At 39.2% G+C, this 12506-nt stretch overlaps 1 protein-coding gene across 4 annotated transcripts in view; it reads left to right on the top strand.

Annotated features, from left to right (window-relative positions):
• The window catches only part of LOC124270404, a 47790-nt gene that overhangs the window by 14504 nt on the left and 20780 nt on the right, over positions 1-12506 (top strand). For 3 of the 4 annotated variants that reach the window (XM_046705446.1, XM_046705448.1, XM_046705447.1), the window contains exons 2-3: positions 9282-9473; positions 10741-12150. In XM_046705446.1, the coding sequence (XP_046561402.1) occupies positions 11232-12150 (919 nt within the window). In that variant the 5' untranslated portion in view covers positions 9282-9473; positions 10741-11231. Of the gene's footprint in view, positions 1-1151; positions 1261-9281; positions 9474-10740; positions 12151-12506 lie in introns of those variants that run through there. The other variant, XM_046705449.1, reaches the window with a different exon arrangement.

The raw sequence follows: 12506 nt of genomic DNA, 5'->3' as shown, positions 1-12506 counted from the left end.
TGAATGTAAATATCCAGTTAGTCTGTCGTACAGACCCTGAAGCAAATATATCCAAGAAAGCCCACACAAGTCTAGAAAATGTGGCAAGTCTAGATTTCCTCAGCTTCAGAAAATGAAGAAAGTCTCAGGGCTCCTTTTCATTATATATATATTTTTTACTATGAACTTAAAATATGTTCAGAGACTAGTTGTTAGTCTAATATCCAGTATCTGCATCTCTAAGGGTCGGTCATAACTCTCACAGACCAAAGAGAATAAAAACAGTAATCCAACTCAAGACAATAATTGAAAACATTGAATCTAACTTGAGTCTGAAATTACATGTATTTGGAAAATCTATCTTAAATATTGTTCTGTATTCTATTTTAGTTTTTGTTTTGGTAGATAGTTCTTTTTATATAATGTCACTTTTTCTGGGACTAAATGTTGTTGGTTTTTGCTGATTCCTTCACATAGTACATGCTGTGATATAAGTGAAATATTCTGCTAATACAGTGCAGTTATCCCAATCTCTCACCAGATTTATGTCCTGGGTAGTTAAATATCCATCTCATTGTTCAGTTTGTATTTTAGTGTTTCTAAGCTACAGCTGACTTTTTTCCTTGTTTTGAAGGGGCAGCGGGGTAGTGGTTAAGGCGTTCGCTCGTCACACCGAAGACCCGGGTTTGAGTCCCCACATGGGCACAATGTGTGAAGCCCTTTTCTGGTGTTCCGCGCCGTGATATTTATGGAATATTGCTAAAAGTGGCGTAAACTTTGCTTACTCACTCACTCCTTGTTTTAAATGGGAGATGAAAAACTGTTCAGAATGACAAGACTCAGACAGCTTTGACAGGAAGAGAGTGATAACCCCCCACCCTCCACCCCCCTGCAATAATGTATGGTCCTGCCTCTAACTTGATGTTTGCAAATAACTGAGTAAATCAGTATGTTTAACCCATCCAAGTTTAATCCAAGAGCTATCTGCAACACCAGCATAATAATGTTTGAGTTTCTAGCCAGGTGAAAAACTACCTCACGCTGAAGGAGGCCTGCTTTTATAGTTTCACAGCCAGATTTTATCAGTGGAAGCTTGAAACATTGTCAGAAAGTCCAAAGTCCGCAAGACGACTATTTCCTGTTGTCTGCTGATAGACTTCCTTCTTGGTGTTTACATCCACGGTGAACTGGCCACAGTCAAGGTTAGATGTCTAGACAATGGTCCAGCCATGTTTTGTACCACTTCACTGACGACTGCCTTCAGGATGATCTGTAGATAAGGTGGTAGATTTTTGTTGTTGTATCGTTTATTTATGATTTGAAGATTTTTATCTGATTTGACTTGTGAAATTTAATCCAGACTGAAGCAGATATGCAGTATTAGAATTTAATTGGTATTCCACAGTACTTGAAATTCCCCTATAGTTTAGGTTCCCGATCCACTATTTTGTCATACAGACCCTGAAGCAAATATATCCAAGAAAGCCTATGCAAGTCTAGAATTCCACAGTTTCAGTCTGAAAATGAAGAAAGTCTCATTGCTCCTTTTCATTATATTTTATTTTGATTACGGACTGTTTGTTCTGTAAAATATGTTCATTTCAGAGACTAGTTGTTAGTCTACCGATCCACTAGCACTACGACATTCGTACACCTGGGATAAACTATAGAGTTACAAGTCATAACGCTTTGTGGATTTGGACCAAGATAAAATGCATAGTTGTGTTATAAACAAGAAATAATCACCATTACACAATTAATTTTAAGTTGCAGGAAACCATTTCAAACTGTTACATAACAACCCTGCATAATTACTGAGTGTAATCTTTTCAGTGCATGAACCTATTTCTGTACAAGTGTTTATTTACTGATCTAATGCAGCTGAACAAGCGTCAGCTTTGTCTACTGCTGTGAATAATGCATGTCTTGCTTATTGTTAACTAGACTTGTACATGACAAGAAACATTAGCATGTCATGTACATGACAAGAAACATTAGCGTGTCATGTACATGACAAGAAACATTAGCATGTCATGTACATGACAAGAAACATTAGCGTATCATGTACATGGCAAGAAACATTAGCATGTCATGTACATGACAAGAAACATTAGCATGTCATGTACATGACAAGAAACATTAGCATGTCATGTACATGGCAAGAAACATTAGCATGTCATGTACATGGCAAGAAACATTAGCATGTCATGTACATGACAAGAAACATTAGCGTGTCATGTACATGACAAGAAACATTAGCGTGTCATGTACATGACAAGAAACATTAGCGTGTCATGTACATGACAAGAAACATTAGCGTGTCATGTACATGACAAGAAACATTAGCGTGTCATGTACATGACAAGAAACATTAGCGTGTCATGTACATGACAAGAAACATTAGCGTGTCATGTACATGACAAGAAACAACATGACAAGAAACATTAGCGTGTCATGTACATGGCAAGAAACATTAGCGTCATGTACATGTTACGTGTCATGTACATGGCAAGAAACATTAGCGTGTCATGTACATGGCAAGAAACATTAGCATGTCATGTACATGACAAGAAACATTAGCATGTCATGTACATGACAAGAAACATTAGCATGTCATGTACATGACAAGAAACATTAGCATGTCATGTACATGACAAGAAACATTAGCATGTCATGTACATGACAAGAAACATTAGCATGTCATGTACATGGCAAGAAACATTAGCATGTCATGTACATGACAAGAAACATTAGCATGTCATTAGCATGCCATGTACATGACAAGAAACATTAGCATGTCATGTACATGGCAAGAAACATTAGCATGTCATGTACATGGCAAGAAACATTAGCATGTCATCATACTCTGATGTTGGGGGAACAGGTATCACTGGATCGTGTGATCATACCCCAGGCTATCAGGTAAAAATACTGTGTGAGCTCTGTATCGTATGCCATGGACATGTAATTTGATATCATGCGAAGGATAGGTGTCCTCCCATTTGTGAGAACTCCCAGTTGTGAGACACATTAATTAATGGTTCAGTGCACACAGGTGGTGCTTGCCCATCCCTACGATGAAAGTGGGAACAGCCCTGTTGCTGAAGAGTACCCGCAGGAGGCATAGTTCATTAATGAGTTAATCAACACAGAAGACATTGTTCGTTGAAGAGCATTTATTGTTTTCAATAGATACTGAAATACTGAAAAAAATTATCGTGAACTGGCGATATATTCTACTTGTTGAAGGCCTGCCATAATGGTGATCCGAAAGAGCAGTCAAAGGTTAATTAATACATTTGGATTAATTATAGTGACAACAGTTATTGCTAGATTTTTCAAACACGTAATCTGAGTAGGTAAATTAATTTCTCTTTCAAATGATCACAAAGTTACCTACACAAAGTGTTTAATTTTTAAAGCCATTTATCTGAGTAGGTTAATTACTTTATCTTTTAGAGTTTCATTAAGTTACCTCCACAAGATTCAGTTAAATAGCTAATCCATAATTAGCTGGGGTTAATCCATCCTATCAGATAGGTGAGTAAGGTGTGTTGTCTTTGCTAATTACCTACTCCACTGTCTCACAACTGGGAGTCTCACAACTGGGAGTTCTGACAAATGGGAGTAGACCGAAGGATATATGTTCCCATAAGCCAATATACTCATTCATGCTCAAAGAGTAATAATACACAGCAGGATATGAATTAATGTGAATATTATGTAGCGGAATGTGATCAGCTGCAGTCTAATTCATAAACCACTATAAATAACACACAGTAGATACAGTAGTCTGGAGGACTGTGGCTTGGGTTTAGCAGGCTGTATTAATGGGTTACCAACACGCTCAGTGCAGTAGAGCTTTACCATAGTCACTGTAATAAACACCCTCGGCTTGTGGAAAACTGACATTGTGTGGCACTTATAACCTAAAGACACAAGTTGCCGTTGTTATTTGAGGTAATTTAATTGCTAGTTTAAATGGATATCTGTGATACGCTAGTAGTTTTACTGTTCTTCGTCAACAGTTTTTTTAATTCTAACTTTATTCATCTTTAATTATTAATATAATTATAAAATGTTCTCGTCACGATATGGCTGAAATATTGCTGATGTGACGATAAATATTAACTCACTCACTCACTATTTGAGGTCAAGTGGTAAACCCAATTCCAGTATGAATGAAACATGAATATTTTTTATCTTGCTGATAAAACTAAATGGTAAATCATGCAGTTGTCTATAGAAGTGAGGACAGTTTTACACAATTTGAGTCTTGAAATTGCATGGTTCTACTTGACGCTGAATTGTATGTCCAGTATACACAATGTAGAGAATGGACGCAGAAACATACATATTGGGATGTACAGTAATATTCACTGTTCAAATTTCACTCTCACTCACTCACTCACTCACTCACTCACTCACTCACTCACTCACTCACTCACTCACTCACTCACTCACTCACTCACTCACTCACTCACTCACTCACTCACTCACTCACTCACTCACTCACTCACTTAGGAGATAAACATGTGTTGGCCAATTTCCGGGTGTTATTGAGTATTTGAAGCACGGGAATTCATTTGGTACCGACAGCCTTGAGCACGGAATTCATTTGTAAACGACGGCGCCAGCCGGAGGTTTCAAATGAAATATTCCCGTGCTTCAAATACTCAATAACACCCGGAAATTGGCCAACATATGATGTTTATCGACATTGTAAACACAAAAGTAAACCAAAAGGTCCACACACGTTTATGTGTCTGCACTGATTGACATCGAGTACGGGTACAGCAGTGAAATATCATCAGCCGGCCTTTTTCGGGCTGTTTCCCATGGTAGCATCTGGAACTGCTCATTTGTGACGTCATTCGGACTTTACGTCACAATATGATTTTAATGAAGTCATCACAGCTGACGACGTAACAATACAATGGTGTGAGCGATGTTTGCATGTATTAATACGCAGTGAATTTCCCTGGAATCGAATACCATTTGATCACGTTTTTCAACCAATCAGATTAAAGAACACAGTGACTTTTGGTTTACAATGTCATAGAAACCCCCAGTTTTGACATGATTGTAGTTAGCCTGGTATTGGATGAATGCACTATTTGCCTAATCGCTGGTAACATGAGGAAGATACATCCATCTTATGTGTTGTATCTGTTGTAGCGACATGATTGGTTACGTGACATGTTTATTTTAATTCCTCGATAATAAACTTCAAGAATTCATGCATAAATATTCGTATTCTTTACTATTTATCCGTAAAACTTGTTGCATTCACCTCATAGTGTATTCGTTGCAGCCCTAATATCTTGTATGTACTGCAAGCTATCGAATCAATGTTTGCGCTTCCTGACTGACAGCCCGGGATCAATTCCCCAGATGGTACAATGTGTGAAGCCCATTTCTGGTGTCCCTCGCTGTGATATTGCTGGAATATTGCTAAAAGTGGCGTAAAACCCAACTCACTCACTCACTGATTCCTTCCTAACAGAGAAACCTTGTGCGGATGCCTCACATACAGGAATATTTTAATCTAATTATATTCAGAGTCACATTGGTCGCCGCCCATCAGCCATGGGGTGCTGATTGTAGCCTAAATACTCAACACCATTATTCAACTGGCATGTAACCATTCAAGAGGAAGTTTCCAGTTCGCCCCTGGCTCCACTTGGCTGCTTGCCAACTTTTGTTTGATTGTCCTGCTGTGACATTTTATTTCCTCTATGCTGATGAGCTGACATTAAGATCCGTGAGTTACCGTATTACCTCTGAAAACGCTAGACCTCTATGGGCAGCTGGCTCAAATTAGCACTGGGTCTCTAAATAAGTAGGAATGCCAAGATACATTGATGCATCGATAGTTTTTCTAAGACGATTCAATTATCAATACATTCAAAACTGTATCGATATTTAGTTTTGAAAGTATCGGTTTAATTATGTTTATGTATTGTTTACATTTTGCAATTGTATCATGTTTTTGAATGAAATCTGCAGGCCCATTTTCTTAAAGTCAAACCAATAAAAACAAAATAGACTATACTGTACACAGTTCCACACTGTTTAATTCTAACTTATAACTAGTACAACACTGATTACAGTTGAAAAAGAATGACAGATAATTTACTGAAGGCCACATGGGCCTGCAAATATTTGAAACTGCCGGCCCGATACAATAACAACCAGTTTATTTTGAACGCTGTACAGGAGTCAGAGGCCCAGATAAGCTGCGTATCCGGGTAAAACATACGCATAGAAAATTTCCAGTTACGCATTGAAAAAATAATTGTTGCGTACCATTTACGCATTTAAAATGTTAGATGCACAAAAAGTTTAAAACAAATGCGTACAGAGTATATTTATAAAAATCGCTTGCGTAATGAAAAAGACATCGATTGCTATCAAGTTGTACTGTTAGTATAGGACAAGTATTGTATTTTTGTCAGTATAGGATGAGTGATTTTTTATGAAATCATTTCCATTATATTTAAGTTGGTTTTGATTAGGTATGACATGAGGCAGAACATACCTGCTTAGTTAACTTACTCAATGACGTAATACTTAGGTGAGTGAAATGACTGAAATACGCACATATTTGAAAGCAGTGGGTAACGGAAAATGAAATACCCACTCAACATTCATAATATCCACTCCCAAAAAATACAGTGGGTACAGTACCCACATGACCTAATTCTTATCTGGAGCTCTGCAGGAGTGATATTAGTGTGCAGGAATACGCTGGGTAAACAGTGTAGACTAGTTACAACATTGTGTTGTCATATGTTTCATGAACTGGGTAATGGTTTTGTATTTTGAGTAATTGTCATTGAAGGAAATAAACAAAATGGAGTCTTTAGTTCTTCGGATGGTAACTGACAAGAAGGCAACTATGTCCTATTTAATTTCTGGAGTACATCTGTCAGGAAAACGCCATCTTGCGCTGAGGGCTGAGTCATAAACTAGATCACCTACTTGTTTCTCGTGTCAGTTTGAATTTGTGGCAAAGGTTTCCTGGACATGACTTTTACAATTTCCTTTCCTGTTACACGAGGCATTTTTCTGGGCATAAATTTATTTGAGGCATTTTTCTGTGCATAAATTTATTTGATCGTGTGTGATTTTCCAGTAAACTAACTTGGATATAGACTGTCTCAATGAAGAGTGAGTATAGTTTTACACCACTTTTAGCAATATTCCAGCAATTATCACGGCCGGGGACACCAGAAATGGGCTTCACACATTGTACCCATGTAGGGAATCGAACCCAGGTTTTTGACACGATGAGCTAGTGCTTTAACCACTAGGCTACCCTACCACCCGCGTCTGTACAATAAACTGCGGGGATTCAGTAGAATATACCTACATAATTAAGAGATTTCATATTCAGTGAGTGAAAGGGTTTAAATGTTACTGTCATCGGTTTGGGCTGTTTATCTAAACATGTCTAAATGTCTTCATCAGTTTTGCTCAAAAAGATTTCATAGAAAACATGCCATCTGGCAGAGGTTGTTTACACATCCAGCTTTATCAGACTTGCGTTACAATCTGATACACTCGGTTAAGTTTGATTTGCTCGGTTGAGTTTGATGCATTAGGGTTAAGTTTGATTTGCTCGGTTGAGTTTGATGCATTAGGGTTAAGTTTGATATGCTCGGTTGAGTTTGATGCATTAGGGTTAAGTTTGATTTGCTCGGTTGAGTTTGATGCATTAGGGTTAAGTTTGATATGCTCGGTTGAGTTTGATGCATTCGGTTAAGTTTGATTTGCTCGGTTGAGTTTGATGCATTAGGGTTAAGTTTGATTTGCTCGGTTGAGTTTGATGCATTAGGGTTAAGTTTGATATGCTCGGTTGAGTTTGATGCATTAGGGTTAAGTTTGATATGCTCGGTTGAGTTTGATGCATTCGGTTAAGTTTGATATGCTCGGTTGAGTTTGATGCATTCGGTTAAGTTTGATTTGCTCGGTTGAGTTTGATGCATTCGGTTAAGTTTGTTGTGCTTGGTTGAGCTAGCTCAGTTGCATCTGGTAGGCACTCGCTCAGAGAGAAAATGGTCGATATGATGACATGGTATTCGCATTCTTAAGAAAATCGGCACATGTCTGCAGGCTATTTGGAAGTTGTAAGTCATCTGTTGATGGGAAAACTTTGCCATTTCCACAATCTATCAGTATCTTAATAGAATGTAAGCTGGTAAGACTGACTGACTGACTGAGTTTGGTTTTACGCTTTTATTTAGCAATATTCCAGCAACATCACGGCTGGGGACACCAGAAATGGGCTTCACACATTGTGCCCATGTGGGGATTCGAACCCGGGTCTTCGCCGTGACGAGCCAACGCTTTAACCATTAGGCTACCCCACAGCCCTGTAAGCTGGTAAGAAAGATAGTCGAACACTATTGTGTCGAACAACAACAAAACAATTGCCTGAGCACTGTTGTGCTGAACACTGTTGTGTCGAACTTATATGGTTGTTTCAAAGTGAAGAGGGGCGGTGGGTAGTCAAGTGGTGGCATCTGCTCATCACGCAGAAGACCCGGGTTCGGTTCCCCACATGGGCACAATGTGTGAAGCCCATTTCCGGTGTCTACCTGCCGTGATATTGCTGGAATATTTCTAACAGCAGTGTAAAACCATACTCACTCACTCTTTGTTGAGTTGAGTTTTACGTCGCGTCTGCATTATTTCAGCCATATGGCGTCCACTCACTCAAAGTAAAAGCTGGGTCCCAGTGTATTCTGTATGTTGTCATCATTTTGTCTGTATTTCAAACATCAGATATCTCGAGGTATTTATGTAGATTAGAGGTGGTCCGATCAACTGAAATAATTGAAGGTTGGTCACAGTGACTAAATGACCAAGCAATTGATCATTTTTTCTCATAATCAAACAAAAACATAGAAATACTTTCATTGGAATACTTTTTGCATTAATAATTTTCACAAGGCTGGTTTTGTCTGTCATTAAATTTACATTTCAGAAGCGCTACAAACTCATCCCAAGTTATGACTGAATTTATCTTAAAGACTCCAGGAAATTTTTGTTCCTAACTCACTAGGCAATTTGCGAAAAAACTTAAGAACTACATGTTGTTTTTATATTCTTTTTTAATGCATTAACAAACACCACAGGAAAATTTGATGAAAGACGCAAACAATTATTTTAGATGATTTATTGGTTGTAATGAACCAACCATCAGTTGTGAGATTTTAACCAATTCCCAACACTAGTGTAGATCCCTTCAACTTCCACACGAGAGAGTTTATACAGTTTTGTGTCTTATTTTTCAGATATCCTGAGCCAAGTGTGGCATGGTACTGCTTGACTCGAGTCCATGAAGCTTGAACAATGCCGTACAGAAAGGAGATATCTTACTGGAGTCTGCCGACATGTCCAGCAGACATTCAGAGAAGACACTTTGACTTATATTCCAAGCGGTCAAAAGATGTAGACAATAAAAGGCTGAAAAGAGGGGAGCACAGGTTAGTGATTGTTTTAAATACTTTGACCCTTAGGCTTGGAAAAAAAAATGGTTCTCAGGCAATGGGGGTTTGAACATGGAAATCAAAACAAAATGTGTGGCAGACTTTGTGATGATGTGGAGGTGCCTAATGTTTAACTTTATGTAGGCCTGAATGTAGATTGGAACAGGCCGCCTACACTGTTCTACTTGTAAGATGCGTAATAGATCGCGTGTCTGGTTTTAGCAACTTGGTTTGATTATGTGTCCAATTTCCCAGAAGACATTGGATGTTGCTCATAGAAACAACTAGTTTGTCTGGTTCTGACAGGATTAGGGGCAGTGGGGTAGCCTAATGGTTAAATCGTTGGCTCATCACTCCGAAGACCCGGGTTCGAATCCCCACATGGGCACAATGTGTGAAGCCCATTTCTGGTGTCCACCGCCGTGATGTTGCTGGAATATTGCTAAAAGCGGCGTAAAACCAAACTCACTCAGTCAGTCAGTCAGTCAGTCTGACAGGATTAGATACTTGCTTGTCTTTGTGATAAGCCAAAGATTCTGCTGTAATTCATCTCTGAGATAGATCTAAGGGGGATAACTCTGTGAGGTTAGTGATGAAGTGAAACCGGGCATGGAAAAGTTACATCGTTTATTAGTTTGGGTTTGCACACAAGCTGAACACTGCTAGAACACTGAAGTTATAACTTGATCATTATCAGTGACGGATCAGTTCTAAATGTCTGGTTATGACTCGATATTTTTACAGACTCCTGTTGTCATGTAGTAGCAAATAACTATCAGTAGAGTTTGGCGTCACACAACCAACCAACCAACACACTACATGCACTCACTCACTTTACTCCTTTTCCCACCACTCACTCACTGGTCACTCACTCACTCACTCACTCACTCACTCACTCACTCACTCACCCATATCCACGCACCCACTCACTCCTCTCCACGCAACTGACAGTCTGCTGTCATGTGTCTGGAATATTGCTACAACAAACATTGCCTGTTTTATGCAGGACATTTCAAAGCCTAACAGATAAGGCTTATTCACAGGTATAGTCAGTTTGCTGCAAAATCGTACCGATGAAATGGCAAATGAATATACAATCGAAGGCAACAAATCGTCTCAAATGACATGAAAGTTAGTCCATACCAACTCATCAAACGATCATGTAAATTAAATTTTGCCTCAAATGGACTACAGACATACATATAGATCTTATCCAGTTAGTGCATGTTTCTCACTCACTCACTCACCCTCTCTCATTTTCCAGTGCTGGTCAAGAAGAAACTGAGATAAAGCGCTGCTATGGGGGTGAGGAAAATGAAGAAAAGGTGGATCCGTCCAAAGATGACAAGCTTCCTAGAATAATACCTCAGACGCCATCCTCTGCATTTGAGAAGAGTAGCAAGAGTGAAAATGATAATGTCCAAGTCAAAGCAGTGACCGACAACAAGAAGGCTGAAGACACGAACAGAATGGCTGCTCATGTCAAGGGCAATCCTTTATGCAATGAGGAAGATTCTCAGGATACTAACAGTCACATGGAGGTTACACCCCAGTCTGTGTTGAGAAATCAGTTTAATAACTTGGATGAAAGCCCCACCACTGACATCAGAAACGAGGAGGACAAACTTACGACTGGGGTCCTGAACATCTACAATGTTATTGCTTCTGCTCTTCCCAAAGGCAACTTCTTGAACCATTATGTCACACAGCAGAACATGAGAAATCCTCAACAGCGGAGGAAGAACTTGCAGAAGCATGTGTCTGACGTCCCTGAACAGCCTGAGAAGCATCTCTACTGCGGAGGAGGGAGTTGATGAGAAGTGTCTGAACAACTCATTGGTTAGTCTGTACCAGAAGCTCCACTCCAAGCTAACTTCACAACAGTTGAAGAAAGTCATGGAAGCCATTGGAATGGAAGGGAAGCAACGCATGCAGGACTCCAATATCCTGTCAAAGGGAGGCGACTCTGACTTGAAGGAAGGAGGTAGGAAGGTCTGTAAAGAGAAGAATCTTTGTGACATCTGTCATGGGTCTGGTACAGTGATCTGTGATGAGCGTAAGGAAATGGTGGCTGTTGATGTCTTGGAGAAGAATTGTGAAGATACGGAAGTGTCCTTTGCAGAGAAATATAAGTTAAGAGAGAAGAATTCTAGACAGGGTTTCTTTGTGGCCAGTGAAGATCAAGAGGAGGAAGTACTTGACAAAGGTGATACCATGCAACCAGGCAATGGAACAGAAACAAGTGAGTCAAGTTTGGAGGAAGTAGTTGAGGAAACATCTTGTGAAGACACCGAAGACTCTTTTGATACAGCTGATAAGGCAGTGGATGAATCTATGGAAAAGAATATCTCGAAGGATGCTAACAAGGATGGCGAGGAGGGCTCTTTTGGAGGAGTTGATGAAATTCAGGATGCCCCACTGCCAGAACAAGAAGAAGATGAGAGATCTCCTTTTCACAAGCAGCGTACCTTTCCAGGTCCATCAGTTCAAGAATTCCAGTTGTATCAATATCTTCAGAAAAAGAAGAAGATGAAGAGGTGGAACAAAGCGAAGAAAGCAGGCCTGGGAAAACCTGGTGGTTTTAAGAAACACTTCAGGATTGACACAGATGGCCCCGAAACAACCCCGGACACTTGTGTGGGATCAGCATCGCAGGCAGATGAATACAGAAGTGGTAAGTGGATTTTGTCATCATCATCACCATCATCATCATCACCATCATCATCATCATCATCATCATCATCATCATCATGCATCAATTTCTTTTGGTCATGTTTAACATTTCCCTATGAATCTGAAAATAAATATCCTTGTATTACATGTTGCCATCTTTGATTTTGAAGAAAATAGGATTGGTAAATCCATGACCCAACACCTAAAATTAATGAAGGCCTAATGACAACAATTTAGTTGAATGAAAATTTTGCACTTTAATTATGACAACAGTTTAGTTGAATGAATATTTTACACTTTAATTATGACAACAGTTTAGTTGAATGAATATTTTACACTTTAATTATGACAACAGTT

Source organism: Haliotis rubra, unplaced genomic scaffold, assembly GCF_003918875.1.
Source record: "Haliotis rubra isolate DU_JTF1 unplaced genomic scaffold, ASM391887v1 Scf1513, whole genome shotgun sequence".
Classification (NCBI taxonomy): domain Eukaryota; kingdom Metazoa; phylum Mollusca; class Gastropoda; order Lepetellida; family Haliotidae; genus Haliotis; species Haliotis rubra.
This window is presented reverse-complemented; position numbering and strand designations above follow the sequence as displayed.